This window comes from Muntiacus reevesi, chromosome 21 (genome assembly GCF_963930625.1).
Source record: "Muntiacus reevesi chromosome 21, mMunRee1.1, whole genome shotgun sequence".
NCBI classification, from domain to species: Eukaryota; Metazoa; Chordata; class Mammalia; order Artiodactyla; family Cervidae; genus Muntiacus; species Muntiacus reevesi.
Window position 1 is genome coordinate 32,609,527 of NC_089269.1, and position 19,729 is coordinate 32,629,255.

Genomic DNA, 19,729 nt, shown 5'->3' on the forward strand with positions numbered 1-19,729 from the left:
TGTCCTTTGCCCTGTATCTTATCTAGAACTTGGACTGGATGCTAGAGGAGGAAGTATAGAGTGACATTTAATAAATGTCATGTAAGAATGTTTAGTGGGAAGACAGGATTTTACGGATCCTTTTATCCTAGTGGGGACTTGCTTTCCATGTCATATCACCCATTGAGCTTTCTCTATTTCATGGTTCTGTCTTCAGTTTTGGGGAACTTGTATTAAGAGATGTAGAGATAGACGGAGGACCATATTCTTAATTAGGGAAGTTTAGGGAAGGGTTTTGGTAGTAGAATCCTATCCTACCTGTTTTTCTCTTTAGTAGAGTATGGTAGATCAATAGAGTGTAAACACATCTAAAGCAAATGGGCCGAAGTGACTCAGACATTAAAGAATCTGCCTGCAAAAAAATCTGGGAGATGCAGGTTCGATACCTGGGTTGGGAAGTTTCCCTGGAAAAGGGAATGGCAACTCACTCCAGTATTCTTGCCTGGAGAATCCCATGGACAGAGGAGCCTGGTGGGCTACAGTCTATGGGGTCGCAAAGAGCTGGACACGACTGAGCAACTAACACACACACAAAGCAAATGGGGGCAAGTAGTCAACTTTATTTGGGATCTTTTATGACAGGTTGGAGAATGAGGTGTTGTTTTCCCCCCTTGAATAGGGTGTGGTGGTTTAGTCATCCCCCAATGTAATATATCCACCTGCTGCTTGCTTGCCAAAGGCATGTTTTTTCCATACATCCTAAATGCCTGGATGCTGTCTGACTTTAGGGGCAGGGAGAGGTTCATGGGACTGCCTTAATTTCATTCTGGGGTTTCATCCCCTAGTTAAAGTACACCAGTGGAGACCTGTTTCCCTTAGTTCTTCTTAGGTTTAGCTGTCACAGAGATCACTCCTCTTATTAGACGGCATATATCAGACAGTGAAGAATCAGCTTTTAGAAACATGAAAATGGAATAAGGACTCACGCACATTCTTCCTAAAATAATTACATTTATTCAGTCTTTCTCAAGTTCTATATTTTTTTGTTTTTTACTCTATTTTGTGTTTTCTGTTCTTTTCCTCAAAGGTCATTTATTTTCTTGTCTTTGTACATTTTTAGATTTCAGAATATAATGCTTTCGGTTTTTCCCTTCTTCCAGCACCAGCAGACGTTTCTGAATCAGCTACGAGAAATAACAGGGATTAATGATGCCCAGATTCTACAGCAAGCCTTGAAGGTATGGCCTCTTTCTCACAAGATACAGTTTCTGTTACACCCTCATCTCCACTGCCTACCATATTGGAAAGTTGAGTTTTTTAGTTATACAGTGGGTAGTACCATAGATACAGGGAAGAACTTTTATAAACTAAAGGCCTTACTTAACATAGCATTGGACTATAAAGAAAGCTGAGCGCTGAAGAATTGATGCTTTTGATCTGTGGTGTTGGAGAAGACTCTTGAGAATCTCTTGGACTGCAAGGAGATCCAGCCAGTCCATCCTAAAGAAATCAGTCCTGAATATTCATTGGAAGGACTGATGCTGAAGCTGAAACTCCAATACTTTGACCACCTGATGCAAAGAACTGACTCATTTGCAAAAACCTTAATGCTGGGAAAGATTGAAGACGGAAGTAGAAGGGGACATCAGAGGGTGAGGTGGTTGGATGGCATCACTGACTCAACGGACATGAGTTTGAGTAAGCTCCGGGAGTTGGTGATGGATAGGGGAGCCTGGTGTGCTGCAGTCCATGGAGTCACATAGAGTCAGACATGACTGAGTAACTGAGCTGAATTAACATAACATACTGCAATTTTGAGCACATTAGCTTTCAGCACCCTGATGTTCCATGATGCCTTGGAGTGAAAGAAGACCTCCCTCCACATAAAACAGTTTTTGTGCAAAATGGAGTGATGTGACTCCCAAGTACTAATGGCCAGTTTTACTCAAGAGAGATTTTAGTGTTTAGTTGGGGATGGAGGGGTAGAGTGGCATAGAAGAGAAAGAGGAGTTGGGAGAAAATTAATACAGTATCAGAAGCTTCCCATTTACTGTTCCAGGAAGGAGAAAATATAAATCAGCTAACCTTCAGTTAATTGAACATTTATGATCATTCAACATCAAACTTCAATTATGCACAAAAAAAGGGCATGATTTTTGTTGTTTCTTGTGAAATATACTCATTGCCACACAGAGGCACCCAGATGAGTCAGATCACGCAGATATGCAGATTGAAAGAGAGCGAATGAAGGGAAAATGTTCAAGAACTAGAACTCCACTTGCAGTGTATTTATAGATCACCGCCAAAGGCTCACGTCACAGTACAGCAGTTGTGCTACTGCAGGCACACACACAGCTTCAGTCCTTTGCACGTTGCTCTGAAGGACAACATTAATTATATTATTTCTGATTTGGAGCCAGAAGTTCTTAATTTGTTTCTAGAAATAATTTATCTTTTGCATGGTTGTAATCATAATCATCATCAATGTAGTGGTGATAACTAGCACTTATTAAGCACTTACAGTACTAGGTGCTATTCTAAGTACTTTGTGTGGCTAACTCCTCCTCCCAGTAACTTTGAAGTAGGTGTTATTTTTATCTCCCTTTTTTTTTTTTTTTTTTTTTTTTTTTTTTTTTTTTTTTTTTTTTTTTTTTTTTTTTTTTTTTTTTTTTTTAATATTATTTTATTAGTTGGAGGCCAATCACTTTACAACATTTCAGTGGGTTTTGTCATACATTGACATGAATCAGCCATATAGTTACATGTATTCCCCATCCCGATCCCCCCTCCCACCTCCCTCCCCACCCGACTCCTCAGGGTCCTCCCAGTGCACCAGGCCCGAGCACCTGACTCATGTATCCCACCTGGGCTGGTGGTCCGTTTCAAGGGTAAGGAAATAGAGAGGTTAAAATGACTTGCTGGAGACCACATAGTTAACATGTGGAGGAGCTTGGAATAGAAACCAAGCAGCCTGCTCCCAGTACCACACATAATTTCTGCTTTTACTGGAAGCTTTGCTTCAGCTTTTTCCTCCATCAGGAAAATGATCAGCCAGTACCGTTAGGAGCATTTTAAAGCATGGCTTATGAAGCCGCTCTTAAGTAGCTGGAAAGGAAAGAAAAATGTCTTACCTCAATTTTTATGATTATGACATTTAGATGATTGCCAGTCCGTTCTTTATTCTGCTAAATATGACAATCATTCCATGTCTGTTTTCAGAAATGCCCTTTCCCATTCTGTATCACTGAGTCTGGGGTTAGACCCATTACCTTGTCAGGGCAAACTTGGGGAATTCACTTACATTTTTTTTAAAACTTAGGAAACATGTAGAATATGTTTAATTAAATAAACATAAAAAATTAAAGTAGTGTCCACATTTCCTTTGAGGTAAGTTATGTGACCATGGTGGTTTGTTTGTTTTTTTTAAACTTGTTTCAGTTACCAGTATCTAGGGGAGAAAACAGTGTCTTAATTGTTTAAATTGTCTTAAATCTTAATTGTTGCTCAGTATTAATTTGTAAAATGTTTAATAATGAGTTGACTATCTCAGCATTATACTGACAGAGTCTACTTTTGAGAGCCACAATGTCATTGATTGAGTTTAGCATTTTATTTTGAGAATCTCTTTGTATGTTCAAAGTAGGTGACCTTCAAGTTGTATAGATCTCTGCTCCATTCAGTTTATCATTATTATCATATGGAGGAGTATATGGAAAGCATTTGGCACATTTCCTGGCACTTAGACAGTGTTCAATAAATGGTAGCCGTTGTTAAAATTGTTTTACGTCTCATTTGTTACAAACTATAGACTATGTTAAACTCATATTTTGAATGAGTCATTTAAGAGTCTAGCAACAGTTTTGATAGATGAAGTGAAGTGAAGTGAAGTCGCTCAGTCGTGTCCGACTCTTTGTGACCCCGTGGACTGTAGCCCACCAGGTTCCTCCATCCATGGATTCTCCAGGCAAGAGTACTGGAGTGGGTTGCCATTTAACGGTGCGCTCCTACTGTTTTCTCTCCTCAAAGGCTGTTAGAATTGGAGTTGGGGTGAGTTGTTCCAGTTGCTGAGACATCAAATTGTGGAATCATCCTGGTCTTTCTCTTTTTATCCCTCCCCACATTTAATATGATAGCAAATAATATTGGGCTCTGCTTACGCCGATTCTCTCCTATAGTCTGTTCCCCACCTATACCGACTGTAATCCTTTTAAAATGTAAGTCATACCATGTCATTTCTGTCCAAAACCTTCCACTGGCTTCCAGTTAAACTTTGTAAACTAAATTTCTGAAGGCTTCCACAGTATTATGTGTTCTGGCCTTTGATACAAAGATAGCTTCATTATTAATACCTGGATTTCATAATGTGGTTTCAGTTAGCTGTCATAGAGCTAGTGTTGTTTTTACTATTAACTGTAGAGAGAATATAGAGATAACTGGGCAAGTTTCTCTCATGATTTTGTTGTCAAAAATTCTTAGTGTTTTTAGCATCTGTTTTTCTTCTGAACTTTTAGAATATTGTTTATGTATTTAATTTGGGTAGAATTTTCCTCTCCACAGTATTCTGGAGTTCCGTGTGTCTCTCTGTCAAGCTTTCAGGCCACTGATGCTGTTTTCTTCTTATGAGTCTGATACTTGCTTGTCAGTTTGCCTCTAAGTAGGCATTCAGCGTAAATATTAAAGAGAATATCTGTTATTGTTCTTGTTTGCTGAAGTACTATTTTTAAATGTTTGTTTTTCACTGTTTTAGATAGCAAGTTCCAGAAAACATTTTTTAGTTTGTTCATTTGCTTCAAAGTATAAGTTTATGATTGGACTTTTGCTAAGCAGATATAAAAAAGCAATGGAAAACAAATTATTTGTAGAATCGATTTTTGCATTATATTAGTTTTAATTAATAATAAAGGAATTACTGTTGATATAGTATACTGTGTTTACAATGAATTTATAGTGTAAAATTAAGAATCACATAGTATAATTTTAAGTCTGAAAATGATTTTTACTATTAGCGCTGTTATGGAGAAAATTACATGAATCATATGCAAGTGTATACTTAGTACAAAACGTTTGATGTTCTGTTCTTGATATTTGAAGGACAGTAATGGAAACCTGGAGCTAGCAGTGGCTTTCCTCACCGCAAAGAATGCGCAGACCCCCCAGCAGGAGGAGGCCGCGTACTACCACACGGCGCTCCCCGGCGGCGACAGGTACATCAGTGTGGGCAGCCAGGCGGACCCGAGTAAGTGGCCCCCCCCACCCCACCCCCGGGCTCATTGGAGGGCGGTGGGCGCCCCGCCGGCCGCGGGCCGAGCGGGACGGAGGGCGGGGAAGGAGCGGCCTTGGCTGTGGCTCTGCTTGGCGAAACGCGCACATGTTTTATCAGCTGCTGTACTTTTTTCCACTTTGGAAGTAAAAGATTATATTCTTTCATAAAGCATTTCATATGCTATTGTTTTAAAATATGAAACATCTAAAGGTGTTGCTTATTAAAAATTTCTAGAATTTTAAATAGGGCATAGTCATTTGTTTTATAGATGTTAAGTGTTGGTAGAGACCCTAGTATTATTTTTGAAGATAAACTATTTTTTTAATTACTGGTATGATTTACTGTTTAACAGAATTCTCCTTCCCTCAACTCCAACCCCTCTCCAAGAAAGATCTTGGAAGAAGGTTTATACAGCCGAACAAAATAAATAAACATGCATGTACACATACGAACATACAGAAAATTTTACACAGAACTATAACTTTTCTTCATAATATGAATAATTTATGCTTATATAGCCGAGTTTTTTTTTTTTACGAACATACAGAAAATTTTACACAGGACTATAACTTTTCTTCATAATATGAATAATTTATGCTTATATAGCCGAATGTTTTTTTTTAATCTTTGTTTCTATTTCATTATGATGTAGTAACTGCATTATATAAACTGTAGGTATTTCTATGCATTCTGGATTTGAAAAGTGTGGTTACTAACTTGTCCTTAAAGAGAATTTTTTGGTTTTGTTTGTAAACGTTCTTAAAGTTAGGAAACAGCCAGAAAGATTCCATTCATACAGCTGTTTATAGCTACTGATTGGCATTAAATGCTGTTTAATGTTGTTGATAAAATATCTTAATCTCAGAATTTCAAGGTAATCTTAGTATTTTTGTTCCACAAATGGTCTTGTGTCTCCAAAGCTGGGATAAACTCCTATCTCACACAGATAATAGGTGATGGCAGAAGCTTTTTGTAAGACAGACTCAATTGCTGTATCCAAGTTCAAGACACACTGTGTTTTGGCTCCTACCTACATCTCTAACTTCATTTTCCACTGTTTTCCTCTTCTCACTTTACACTGTAATAATGGAAAATAGCTTGGAAGTTCTCATCCACACAATGCTATTTAATTTCTCCTGTCGTTACACTTGTTACTTCTGTCTGGAATCCCCCCTAGCTTTTACCACCAGTCTGATTTCTTCTGGGTCTCTAAGCCATTGCTCAGGAACTGCTGGCTTGAGAGTATTTTGTCTAGCTTCTATGTTAAACTGAGTGCTTCTCTTAGCGCCCAGAGTGTACTTCTGTCTTAATGAGTACTGTGTTATTTTGCAGTTATTTGCTGTGCCTTTCTTGCTTACCAAACTGTAAACTTAACAGGGCAATAGAGTGTCTATAGTCCCACCATTATACTAGGATATCATGGTTTCTCAAAAAAGTGCTTGTTGAGTTATTTTTTATAATATGTGTAAGCTATTTTGATACCAGTGAAAGTTCTCTTGAACAAGATTGAGAAACTTGTTACAAGAAGTTAGAAAAAAGATAGTGGTATAAATAGAGAAGGAATTAATATGTGAGAATAACTTTTTGTATCTTTTAAGGTTCTGAGACTTGGGAGGAAAATGAAGTTAGGTAGAAAAAGGAAAAAAGATTTTGACTGAAGACAGGCAGTTAAAGTGAAAGAAACAGGAAATTGAGTAGACATGGTTCAGTGTTTTAGTTGTAAGGATGGAAAGATTTTAGAATGATAGCTGTGAACTCTTAATATAGATGGTAGACTTTGTGACATGAGACAACATATGCAGGGAAGAATTAGGATTATAAGACTGTCATCAAAAAGATACCTTATTTGTTGTGTGAAAATTAGAAAATATTCTTTGAGCCACATGTTAACACCTGTTCAAGAATTTGACAAGGAGTAGTGACAATATTATGGGCAAAATGAAAGATTTGAATAGGTGCTCTTAGGGAGAAAGCAACTTGATTTCAGAAAGTGTGTGTCCCATTTGTTAATTGAAAAAAAAATTTGTGTGTGTGTGTGTATATGTATAGCTCTTAAAAAGTATGCACCAAGTACTTTTATATTTCCCTTGAAAGAAATGATAGAGAGATGGAGTTTGTGGTTTCATCTCATTGATTATCTTATTGAACAAATTGCTTGTTGTTTTAATTTCTTTATTGATAAACTGAGCTATCCTTCTAACCAGAGTGCTAACTCATATTTAATAATTGAATAATTTGTATAGTATAATCATAAAGTTGGTTTGAGATTATTGAGAGAAAAATGTAAAATTACAGTGAGGTGATTGTACTATAATAGTATTAGTGTCAAAGTGGAAAAGTATAGCTTATGAGGTAAAAATAATTTTTTTTCCATTTTACAAATTATATTTTTTGCAGATTTTTAAATACGACTGCCTTTAGGAAATAGTCTTGATTCAGCATTTAAATTTAGTCATGTCATAATAGTATTACATGGTTTAAAACTGAAAAAGTAAGTAAATGTCATGCATTCAGCACATTCTTTAAATTACTATGCTATAATTGCTGAGGAAAAAAGAAATCTCTTGTTTATTTTTAATTCTTGGAATAAGTGGTTAAATAAGGGAAGGACAGAAAATAAATATATATGAACATATATATTTAAATGCAGACCTCTTCTTGAATAAAAGTGTAAGTGCTAAAGGAGTGTGGAGTGTTGGAGTGATCAGAGTGTGAGGAAATTTTCAAGGGATTGCTCTTGATAAAAAACTCTTTTTGAGCATTTTCTTAATTTTATGTAAAATACCTTGTTACTTGAAAATTGGCCATACTTGAACTTAATTCTTTCAAATAATGGCAAGGGTTTTTGTTTTTTCAATTTCTTCTCTCTCTTTTTTTTTTTCAAGTGTAAAATCTGTTATAAACAGGGCTAAGGCATAAACAAACCTTGCTAACTTTTTGTCATCTGTTGGTTGTAGTGCTGACAAGACATTTATTTTATGTTTTGAAATAAAAGTCTCTAATGCTAAACACATAATGGTTCCTTGTTGTTATAAACTAGAATAAAACTTGTAACTAAAGGTCTCTTTTAGAAGAACTAAACACGTGTTTTTTGGATGACTAGAAAAATTCAGTTTTCAAATTAATGTTCCATAGAAGTCACATTTGGGGTTGTAGGGCAATTTTCATATACCCAAGTACATCAGAAAAGAAAGCAAATTATGTCATTTGAGAGGAGAACACATGTTTGTGAACACACTGTTTGTGAACTTTAATACTGAAGAAGTAATTACATTTTCAGTAGTTGGTAGGGCAATTATTGGCCTCAGTGTATTTTTACTTTTCATTTTTGAGAGAAAAGGTAACATTTCAAGGAAAGCTTGTACTCTGCATAAAGGAATTAAGAAGTATTGTTTTGGTAACATTCCAAGCTATAAATAAATACTGTTGGGGGGGTACTTTTTTGTAGTACTGTTAGCATATAGTTGAGGCACATTTAAAAATTACTTTTATCCCATTTAGATTGGATATTGTGAATTGTCAAATGAGTGCCTCCTGCCTCCAGCTTAAACGAGAAGTAAAATGATTGTGTTAGAAATTTTGCAATTAAAAATACAAAGGGGACTAGGAAACAGTGCAAGATACTGAGATATCATAGGTGTATTTAATAATCAGAGAAGAGATTGTATGGTTTTTGTGTCATGGCAAACTCTGTCATAGACATGACCATACAAGGCTTTTGCCCAATTTGAAACCAGATAGTAATATTCTTTCTTTCTTGACCATTAAATTCTTTTGAACTTTTTTAAAACAGGGAAAAAACAGTATATGCCCACCAGAACAAGATGTGCTACAATTGTGCAATCAAAGTATGGAGCAAAAGATAAGAGGGATTTGGGTAGGTAATTTTAACGTAGAAAATAATGCCACATATCGACTTTAAGTTTTAGAGAAATTAATATAACACACTGGAGTGAGTGTTAAGTGGTAGACCCTTCACAAATTTAAAAGCTTTGTATTTTTTTTTTTTAATTGATGTATTTCTTTTTATAGAACTTGAATTATTTGACAAGGATTGCACAGAAAGTGAGAAGCATGTTAAGTTCTGTCCTAGAACTCTAGTCTTGGTTGTATTGCTTCACTAGTCTAAAATTGATTTTTTTTTTTCTTTTTTTAGATTTAAAGCAAAAATTATAGACAGATTCCAGTCTAGTGCTCTCATCCCTGCTGAGGGTAAATCACTTATGTTGAGAAGTTTAGGATTTACTAATTCAACACTGATAATTTTTTCCATTCACCAAATTTGTTAAATAAGCAACTGCAGAAAGAAAAAAGTGAGATAGAAGTTAAATCTCTTTTTGTAGAGATTTCTAATGCATAATGCATGATTCACCAAAAGTCAGTTAAGCCTAAAAATGAGATGCTACAGTGGTATGCAAATAACTTGTAGCTGATTAGATGCAGTTAGGCATACATTCTGTGTTAGACATACACTGTAGAATTGCTTGTATAACTTTATTTTCTGTAATTTTAGGACAAAATGATAGCTGTGGCATTTGCAGTTTTTGTGGACTAATACAGAATGATAATTTTTTATTTTTTCCAAGTCAGAAAACATGATGAAATAGATGACAAACTCAGGATACGGCTCCTTTATTACCCCTTTTCTTACTTAACAGTGCTGCTGTTATAAATTTAGCAGCAACTATTAAAAACAGAGCAACACCGTTTAGAACTGAGTTAATACAGTTGCCAGTAGTTACATGTGACAACTTAAATTTAACAACAATTTAAATAATTCTGAATCTCAGTTTTTCTGTTGCCATAGATACATTTAAAGTGGGCAGTAGTCATCAACATGTAACTAGTGGCTACTGTATTGGGCTGTGTGGATAATAATACATTTCCACCATCACAAGAAGTTTTATTGGACATCACTGTTTTGGAGAATCTGAGTTTAGCAATGATAAGGTTGGAAAAGAATGGGAGAGTGCAGTGAGCAGCACAATTTCTATTATGTCTTCTTGCTTTTAAGTATTCTTTTAACATGACACCTTGTTATGCTATTTGTCCTTTATCTGGAAAAAGTTTTCGATGGATGAAGTATATATTCTCAAGTATTCTAGCTAGTGCCACTATGAAGATCACTCATTAATTTTATTTCTATTCCAGTCTAGATATTAACCTTTATTTGCTTAACAGATATTTATTGATTTCCTATTACAAATCAAGTACTCTTTTAGGCCATTAAAAAATATCACGAAGTGTCTGCATTAACACAGGGGGAAGACTGATGGTGAATAATAAATAAAAATTGTCTGGTAGTAGTAAGTTTGTGAAGAAGAACAGAGCAGGGTAGAAGGACAGAGGGTGACTGGGATGGGTTTGCAGTTCAGACACAGGGTGTGGATTGGACGGGGAATGTCTCATTTATACGGCTGCCCAAAGAAGTGAGGGGCTGAACCTCCAGAATATCTGAGGGAAGTGTGACCCAGGCTGGGCCCTTGAGGCAGGAGTACTTTTGGCTCAGGAGGTGAATGGTGAGGACAGCCACCATGGTTGAAGCAGAGTGAGGCTGAGAGTGGTCTTTTCCTCATTTCCATTCACCTGCTTATGATCTCTTTCTTCATCTTTGCTTTTTTCTTCTAAGGGCATCCCCTTCCTTCTGGTGGCTCAGTGATTCCCCCTCCAGCTCTGCCTCGCCTCCCAGAACCAGCTGTAGTTTGCGGTTCTGTCGGTTTCTATGAGCACACTTTCCCCGTCAGTGTCTGTCTGTCACTTCTTTCGCGCCTACTTTTTCCTGCAGTTTTTCTGCCCTGGTACATATTCTTTTTACAACTCTTCTCAAACACTTGTCCAGCACTTTTAATTCTTACCTTCCCAAACAGTTCTTTCCATTCATATCACTTCTCTGCCTGGAAATCTTTGCTGATGGTAAGTATAAGCTTGGCTTATTAAAAAAAAAAAAAAGAAAAGTATTTCCCCTACAATTAGCCTTATGTAGGTGAGGAAAATAATGAAAAAACTTTTACCCACCTAAATAAAAATCTTACATCGTAGATGTAACTATAGTCTTACATACATTGTAGTTCACTTAGATTATGGGCTAAATTGAGTCTTCTGAGCTTACTTGGACTCCTCATGTCATTTTATGTACCATTTTCATGAGAAAATGAATTATGAATGATAAATGATGTATACATTTGAAGTCTAATTTATTGTTAAGTTGATGGCTTTCTGTATTTTGGAGTTAGCAGAGAAATGTTTGGTACTTGGTGTGTAAATTTTTAGAAGGATTTATTAAGGTGAATGTTATGTTTTGATGTATGTATTTCTGACTTTACAGGGAAAAAAATGTTTTATTTTGGGCAGTCTTGAAATGTTGGAGAGTACTGTTCATAGGTTTTTGTACTGTGATTTTTCTACAGTGTTACTCAGCTGACACTAACATGCTTGTGTCCTTGAATTCCATTCACATTTCTTCTAGTACTGATGGAAGGATTGGTTGAAAGGAACCTTAGTGTTTTACCAAGGTTGTACCTTGGCATTGGATGGAATTTTTTACAAAGGTTAAATTTTTGTAATTGACTTTTGCCAATTAGAAATTGTTTACTACTAAACAATTGAGCTATTTCAAATCCTAAAAGGTGATGCTGTGAAAGTGCTGCACTCAATATGCCAGCAAATTTGGAAAACTCAGCAGTTGCCACAGGAGTTTAAAAGGTCAGTTTTCATTCCAACCCCAGAGAAAGGCAATGCCAAAGAATGCTTAAACTATTGCACAATTGTACTCATCTCACATACTAGTAAAGTAACGCTCAAAATTCTCCAGGCCAGGCTTCAGTGAACCGTGAACTTCTAGATGTTCAAGCTGGTTTTAGAAAAGGCAGAGGAACCAGAGATCAAATTGCCAACATTCATTGGATCATCAAAAAAGCAAGAGAGTCCCAGAAAAACATCTGTTTCTGCTTTATTGACTATGCCAAAAGCTCTGACTGTGTGGATCACAATAAACTGTGGAAAATTTTGAAGGAGATGGGAATACTAGACCACCTGACCTGCCTCTTGAGAAACCTGTATGCAGGTCAGGAAGCAACAGTTAGAACTGGACATGGATCAACAGACTGGTTCCAAATTGGAAAAGGAGTATGTCAAGGCTGTATATTATCACCTTGCGTATTTAACTTACATGCAGTGTACATCATGAGAAATGCTGGGCTGGATGAAGCACAAGCTGGAATTAAGATTGCCGGGAGAAATATCAATAACCTCAGATACGCAGATGACACCACCCTTATGGCAGAAAGTGAAGAGGAACTAAAGAGCCTCTTGATAAAAGTGAAAGAGGAGAGTGATAAAGTTGGCTTAAAACTCAACATTCAGAAAATTAAGATCATGGCATCTGGTCCCATCACTTCATGGCAAATAGATGGGGAAACAGTGGCTGACTGTTTTTTGGGGCTCCAAAATCAGTGCAGATGGTAACTGCAGCCATGAAATTAAAAGACGCTTACTCCTTGGGAGGAAAGTTATGACCAACCTAGACAGCGTATTAAAAAGCAGAGACATTACTTTGTCAACAAAGGTCCATCTAGTCAAGGCTATGGTTTTTCCAGTGGTCATATATGGGTGTGACAGTTGGGCTATAAAGAAAGCTGAGTGCTGAAGAACTGATGCTTTTGAACTGTGGTGTTGGAGAAGACTCTTGAGAGTCCCCTGGACTGCAAGGAGATCCAACCAGGCCATCCTAAAGATAATCAGTCCTGAATGTTCATTGGAAGGATTGATGTTGAAGCTGAAATTCCAATACTTTGGCCACCTGATGCAAAGAACTTGACTCATTTGGAAAGACCCTGATGCTGGGAAAGTTTGAAAGCGGGAGGAGAAGGGGATGACAGAAGATAAGATAGTTGGATGGCATCACTGACTGAATGGAGTGAGTTTGAGCAAACTCTGGGTGTTGATGATGGACATATGTATTTAATATGCATGTAGGTTATAATAATTCAGTATTGCTGTATGGCTGTATGGTTCTAAAATAACCTATGGAAAGAAGAAGCTTTATGAGCATCATGGAGAAAATTATTGTAATTAAAGTGAAACTATACTAAACCTTCTCCATTGCTTAAAGGAACAAATCTCAGAATTTCAATTAAGGAACGATAGTCTGGTCAGCCAGTCTTCCTAGCTTTAAAGACTATATTTACTTTTTTCTTCCTCTGCACACACTTAATTCCGCTGATACCAGATATGTGAAGTTTTTTTTTCCCTGTATACGACCAGTTCTGTGACATCAGCTGGGTGTTCTACAATTCTGACACCATTTACCTGGAGTTAGCATCAGGCTAAATTCTCAGTCCCACAAAACTCCTACCTTAGACACCAGTCACAAGTAGTGGGTCCCCAGGTTACCTATGTTCTGTTTGACTTGGCTTCAGATCAGTAGTTCTCGTGACCCCCTCAAGTTTGATCATTTGCTCTTATGGCTCACAACTCAGGTAAACACTTTTTATTAGTTTGTTATATTAAAGGCTGTGATAAAGGATGAACAGCCAGATGGAGAGGTGTATAGAGCACACTTGTATAGTCTGGAAAAGTCCCCAGCCAGAAGTTTCTGCCTTGTGGAGTTAAGATGCACCACCCTCCCAGTGTATGGATATGTTCATCCACCTGGAAGCTCTCCAGACCTTGTACTTGGAAATTTTTATGGCAGTTTCATCAGGTAGGCTTGATTGTTTGTTAACTTCATCTCCAGTCCCTCATATATATCTCTCTAGAGGATGGGACATGGGGCTCCAAGTTGCAAGCTTCTCATCATGACTTAGTCTTTCTGGCCCATCCTGAAGTCAGTCTGGAGCCCACCAAGAGTAATCTCTAGAAGAAAAGATGCTCCTGTCACCTAGAAAATGCCAAGTGATACAGGAGCTCTTTGTCAGGAATTGGGTCAGAGACCAAGTATTAGAACAAAAGGTTCTCCTAGGATCTTACCTTGCTCTTTGAATTGACTTGTTAATCCATGCATCATTTAGTAACACAATGCATTGGTAATTTGGAAAAAATTTCCTTCCAAATGTTTGAAGAACATCTACATTACAAAACAAATAGAAATTGTTAATATCACTTGATTTCACCAGAAAAGCCTTTAAAGTATTGGGAAGATATCACTGTCATAGTGATAGAAACAAGTTTTCTGAAGTTGCAACTTCTGCTTGAAAATTCCATAGTTATCATTGGCAGCAAATAGTCTCATTTGTTTTTCAAGTGACAGGCTCCCCTTTTTTTGAGAAAATGTCTGTCAAATACTGATGTCTGATTAATCATAGTTTGTAGTTTATCACTTGTAATATCAAGTAAAAATAGTGCTCCATGAAAAAAATTCATTGAATTCAACTTGCAGCTCAAGCAATGCACTAGTGTTTTTTTCTTTAGCAACAGCATACTTTGCATATGTAACAGAACTACTATGCATATGTCCAGTTTTGTCACATAGAAGTAAAAGACCATGTAAAACAGTGTTTGAGATTTCATAAAATTAATTTTCTCTTATTAAGGATTTAAGAGAGATTGGCTTTTTTTTTGAATTATGAATGTGTATAGTTGTAATATAATGAATTGCTTATATAACTTGATGCTACTACCTTGATTTGTGCTGAGACACAGTGGTTTAATGCCCTGTTGTTTTGCATAATAACTGTAAATGTGGCCATAGCAGGAGAGATGGATAACATCATAACATTTTTTATGAGAGCATTTTTTACTTAAGGAACCCCTTCCGTTATAGAGTCACTGGGGATCCCTGAGAATCCATGGATTACACTTGGGTACTGCTAGAATGGAGGGGAGACCACTGGATTTAATAATTTGAGGACTTAAATTTGAAGTCTGTCTACCTTTCTTTTATTCTTATGATATTAGATTTCATTTCTCACAACTTCAGTTATTTTGTTTATGAAATAGGGTTAAAAGCATCTTGCCTTACTTTTTGCTTTTGTGTTTCTCGAGTTACGATGCTGAATTATGAAAAGCTCGAAATATAACTTGTTACTATTTCTAAGTGAGTTTCTGCTCTAGTCAGCTTAGTTTACTTGCCAGTTGTGAAACAGTAAACACTTTAGATAGTTTCAAAGAAGAAATTTAATACAGGGGACTAGATTGTTTAAAAAAAAAAATCGGTGGGAGCACTGAAGGAAGGATCTCTAGCTCAGCTTTCTGAAATGACTCCCAGATTCTTGCAGGACTGGCCAGCCAGCGAAGCTACTCCATCTGCCACAGTCAGGGAGACAGTGAATCAGGAGACTGCCTGTGGGACAGTTGAGAACAGAGCTTTATAGCTGTTGCCCACGGAGAGCCAGCCAGGATCAGGTGACTGGACTAAGCTGTGCCTGGACATTGGAGCACAGAGTCTGGTTACTGCTTCTGCTGTCTCTCTTGACATCCTGAAGCTGGAAGCTGGAGTGCTACTTTGGAGCAGCTCACATCTGTTCAGTCATGCTGGGAAAAAAACAGCCAAAAGCAACAGGAGAGTGCCTTCCTCCTCATAGCTGCCTTTCACATCTCATGCTATAGTATATGTGATTGGTGGAACGTAAATTTTATCCAAAACCGTAACTACAAGTGAATCAGGAAAATAGGCTGGTTTGTTTTAATCTTTTCGGCTTCTGTCACTGAAGAACGCATACTAGGAACATGAGATGGTGGAATCTGAGGGGCTAATTGATCAAGTCCTCCAAACTTGTTTGCTTCTTTGTGATTTTCAAGTTATTTACTTTATTGTTCTCTCTTTAGTCACACAAGTTTTAGTCATTTTTAATGACCATGATCTCATTTTTATGAGGCCATTTCATGCCTCTCTAGTTTAGCTTCTTTAATCAATATTTCAGCTGGACTGAATGATGACGCTCACTGGTGATTTCATCCATCTACAGCTGTGGTTTGGTGGACTTGTAAACCAGACATAGCCTGCTGACAGGTGTATCACTGCAGTGGTTCTGTAACTCTGTTCCACATTTTACTTGGTTGAATTTTTTTAGACCTGCCTGCATTGCTGGAGATCTGGGTTTGATCTCTAGGTTGGGAAGATCCCCTAGAGAAGGGAACAGCTACCCACTCCAGTATTCTGGCCTGGAGAATTCCATGGACTGTATAGTTCATGGGGTCGTGAAGAATTGGGACGCGACTGAGCGACTTTCACTTTATTGCACTTTTGTAAGGTTTGATTGTACTGTCTAAAGAATTAAAAAAATCTTCTGTGGTCAACTGTTATTTCTAATATTTTTAGTATTCTTATAAGCTACTGTTTGGAGGAAAAAGTGTATGTAACAATAGAAGTAGACTTTTGAATCTATTGATGTATTTTATTTATTACTAAGTGTGAAAAATTTTTTTAAGTAGTTACATATAATCCTTAACTAGATGGGCTTCCCTTGTGGCTCAGCTCGTAAAGAATCCGCCTGCAATGCAGGAGACCTGGGTTCCATCCCTGGGTTGGGAAGATCCTCTGGAGAAGGGAAGGGCTACCCACTCCAGTATTCTGGCCTGGAGAATTCCGTGGACTGTATAGTCGTCTATGGGGTCACAAAGAGTCGGACACGACTGAGTGACTTTGACTTTCACTTTGGGCTTTCCTGATAGCTCAATTGATAAAGCATCTGCCTGCAATTCAGGAGACCCTGGTTTGATTCCTGGGTCGGGAAAATGGGCTGGAGAAGGGTTAGGCTACCCACTTCAGTACTCTTGGGCTTCCCTTGTGGCTCAGCTGGTAAAGAATCTGCCTGCAATGCAGGAGACCTGGGTTTGATCTCTGAGTTGGGAAGATCCCCTGGGGAAGGGAAAGGCTACCCACTCCAGTATTCTGGCCTGGAGAATTCCATGGACTCTGTAGTCCATGGGGTCACAAAGAGTCAGAAACAACTGAGGGACTTTCACTTCACTTTCAGATGGTAGAATGCAGACACCTTATGTCACACTCGTTACTCCTTTTTCTAGTTTCACTCTTGTAATACTCGGATTACAAAGGAAAAAAATAATTTAACATGTCTCAAATACGAATAAACAAAATGAATAAAAAACTTGTCCAAAATACTAACCAGCATAATCCCAGCGATGCAAAGATAAGGTAGTGACAGCTATACTTCTTTCTCTTTATCATCCTTTTATTTTGTAATCTCCTACTTAGCAACATGTTATGGTTTGCCATTGTTTAAATGATAATAGAGGTATAATTGATCTCTTTTGGGTTAAGGAAATAGATCAATAGATGTTGGGAAATTGGATTACAAAGCAGTTTTTCTGAATGTGGTAATAGTTATAGACTTTATTCTTTTGAGAAAGAATACTTACAGCATCAAGACTGTTTTATTCTCACTGAAGAAAACATTTCATTTAGTAGTGTATATTTTGTTTTTATGAAATCAAAACTTCTTTTTATAATTAAAAAACATAGAACAGAAATTAGAAAGTGAGGGATCCTTATACTTTCTTTTCCCCCTAATCCTCCTTCTCAAAATTAACCATTGTTGACAGCTTCATACATTCTTTCAGACTTTAAAAGTGTATGTAAGTATCTGTTGTCAATTGGGCTTCCCTGGTGGCCCAGCAGTAAAGTGTCCATCTGCAGTGCAGGAGACCTGGGTTCGATCCTTGGGTCAGGAAGATCCCCTGGAGGAGGTCATGGCAACTGACTCCAGTATTTTTACCTGAAATCCCATGAACAGTGGAGCCTGGTGGACCACGGTCCATATGGTTGCAAAAGAATTGAATATGACTTAGTGACTAAACAACATGGCCAATTAGTTTCTGGAACATAACTTTGAGAGCTCATTTAATTATCATACTTTGATAAGTGTCTAGGTTGTATGGACTAACTGAAGCGTGTATATGTGGGTTAACTTCGGAAAGCACAAATTTAAATGTTTAATTGTTGCTTTCAATTTTTGTTATTATAGAACCTGTTTTTAGCAGTCTTTCTGCTTATTAGCTTTTAATCAGAGGCTTCATAGTACTGCGTCTTCTCTAATGAAAAATATCTATGCTCTTGATTTTATAGGGAAGAACATTAAATTTCAAAGTATAACCAATTTAAAATGTGTTTGCATTCTCTTTGGGGAGGTTCCTGTACAGAATTAAGTTGGCGCTGGGTTTGATTTGAAAGGGTATATTGGTTATAAAATTTACATTATAAGTTACCTTTCATTTTGTTTGACTTAATTTTGAGAAACATAGTTTTGCTTTTCAGATGTGATTGATCTTACTGGAGATGATAAAGATGATCTTCAGAGAGCAATTGCCTTGAGTTTGGCGGAATCAAACAGGGCATTCAGGGAGACTGGAATAACTGATGAGGAGCAAGCCATTAGCAGGTAAAAATGCAATTTGTATAGATATAAGTACTGTTTATAATAGAAATAATAATTAACTTTAACTTGAAGAGGCCCAAAGATATACTTTATTATTCTAAATAAACTATTAGTAAACTTCAGTATTGTTATATTTTATGTAACCAGAATGTTCATATTTTGGATCTAATTGCATGTGAATCTTAGATTTAGTTTTGAAGTGGCATTTTGAAGCATAAAATTTAAGCATATATTTTAATATTACTTTGATTTTTTTTTTTCTTCCCTAATTCCTTTTGGATCCATTGTCCAATTCATCTTATAGTCATTTATAGCAGGGATCAGCTGACTTTATCTGTAACATGCCAGTTGTAAATATTTTAGGCTTTGTTGGCCATCTGGTTTCTGTTGCAGTTACTCAACTCTAGTGTTATAGTGTAAAATAAAGGCAGCCACTGATAATACATAAGTTAATGAGTACAGTTGTGTTCCAGTAAATCTTGATTTACAAAAACATAGCCAGCCAGCTGGATTTCGCCCATGAGCCATAGTTTGCCTACTTCTGATCTTTAATATGATAGTATATTCATAGGTTTTTTTTTTTAAGAAATGAGCAAGATTCCAAGAAGTGTGATAGAAGGCATCTTTTGATTTAATTACCAAAGCTGTTTAGTTTGAAACAGTTTGATCCACCAAAGGATTAAGTAAGTTTGGTTTAAAAAAAAAAACTTTAAATTATAACAGACTATAATCATCTACACAACTCTTTGGAGGCAGGGGCAGTTTAATCTTACTGTGGAAGAAATTTATCTTTGAAGAGGTTAAATGATTTTCCAAAGGTACACAACTAAGATGAGTCTTACAACTCCAGTGTTCTTTTCCCTGTTAACAGAGGTGTTTGGTAGCAGAATGTACCAGCTTTCTCAGATAATTTCCCTTGACACAGTATTTAATAGTGTGTTTCTAAGTAAACTGAAATTACTATATGATAGGAGATGTCTCAAAATGCTATCTTTATTAGCAAAGGCACATAATTTATCATAGTAATACCTTTTAATGTCTCTAAATGTTACTTTAGAAACTGATTTGTAAGATATTAAGATGGTAAGAATTAATTAAAATTCATATTCTTCTTTAACGTAGCTAATATCATTTAATGGCAGTAATTTTAAAT

At 36.7% G+C, this 19,729-nt stretch overlaps 1 protein-coding gene across 3 annotated transcripts in view; it reads left to right on the top strand.

Annotated features, from left to right (window-relative positions):
- Positions 1-19,729, top strand: part of USP25 (ubiquitin specific peptidase 25) — a 157,262-nt gene that overhangs the window by 22,400 nt on the left and 115,133 nt on the right. For 2 of the 3 annotated variants that reach the window (XM_065913813.1, XM_065913815.1), the window contains exons 2-4: positions 1,140-1,217; positions 5,071-5,215; positions 18,456-18,579. In XM_065913813.1, coding sequence (XP_065769885.1) covers positions 1,140-1,217; positions 5,071-5,215; positions 18,456-18,579 — 347 coding nt within the window. Of the gene's footprint in view, positions 1-1,137; positions 1,218-5,070; positions 5,216-18,455; positions 18,580-19,729 lie in introns of those variants that run through there. The other variant, XM_065913814.1, reaches the window with a different exon arrangement.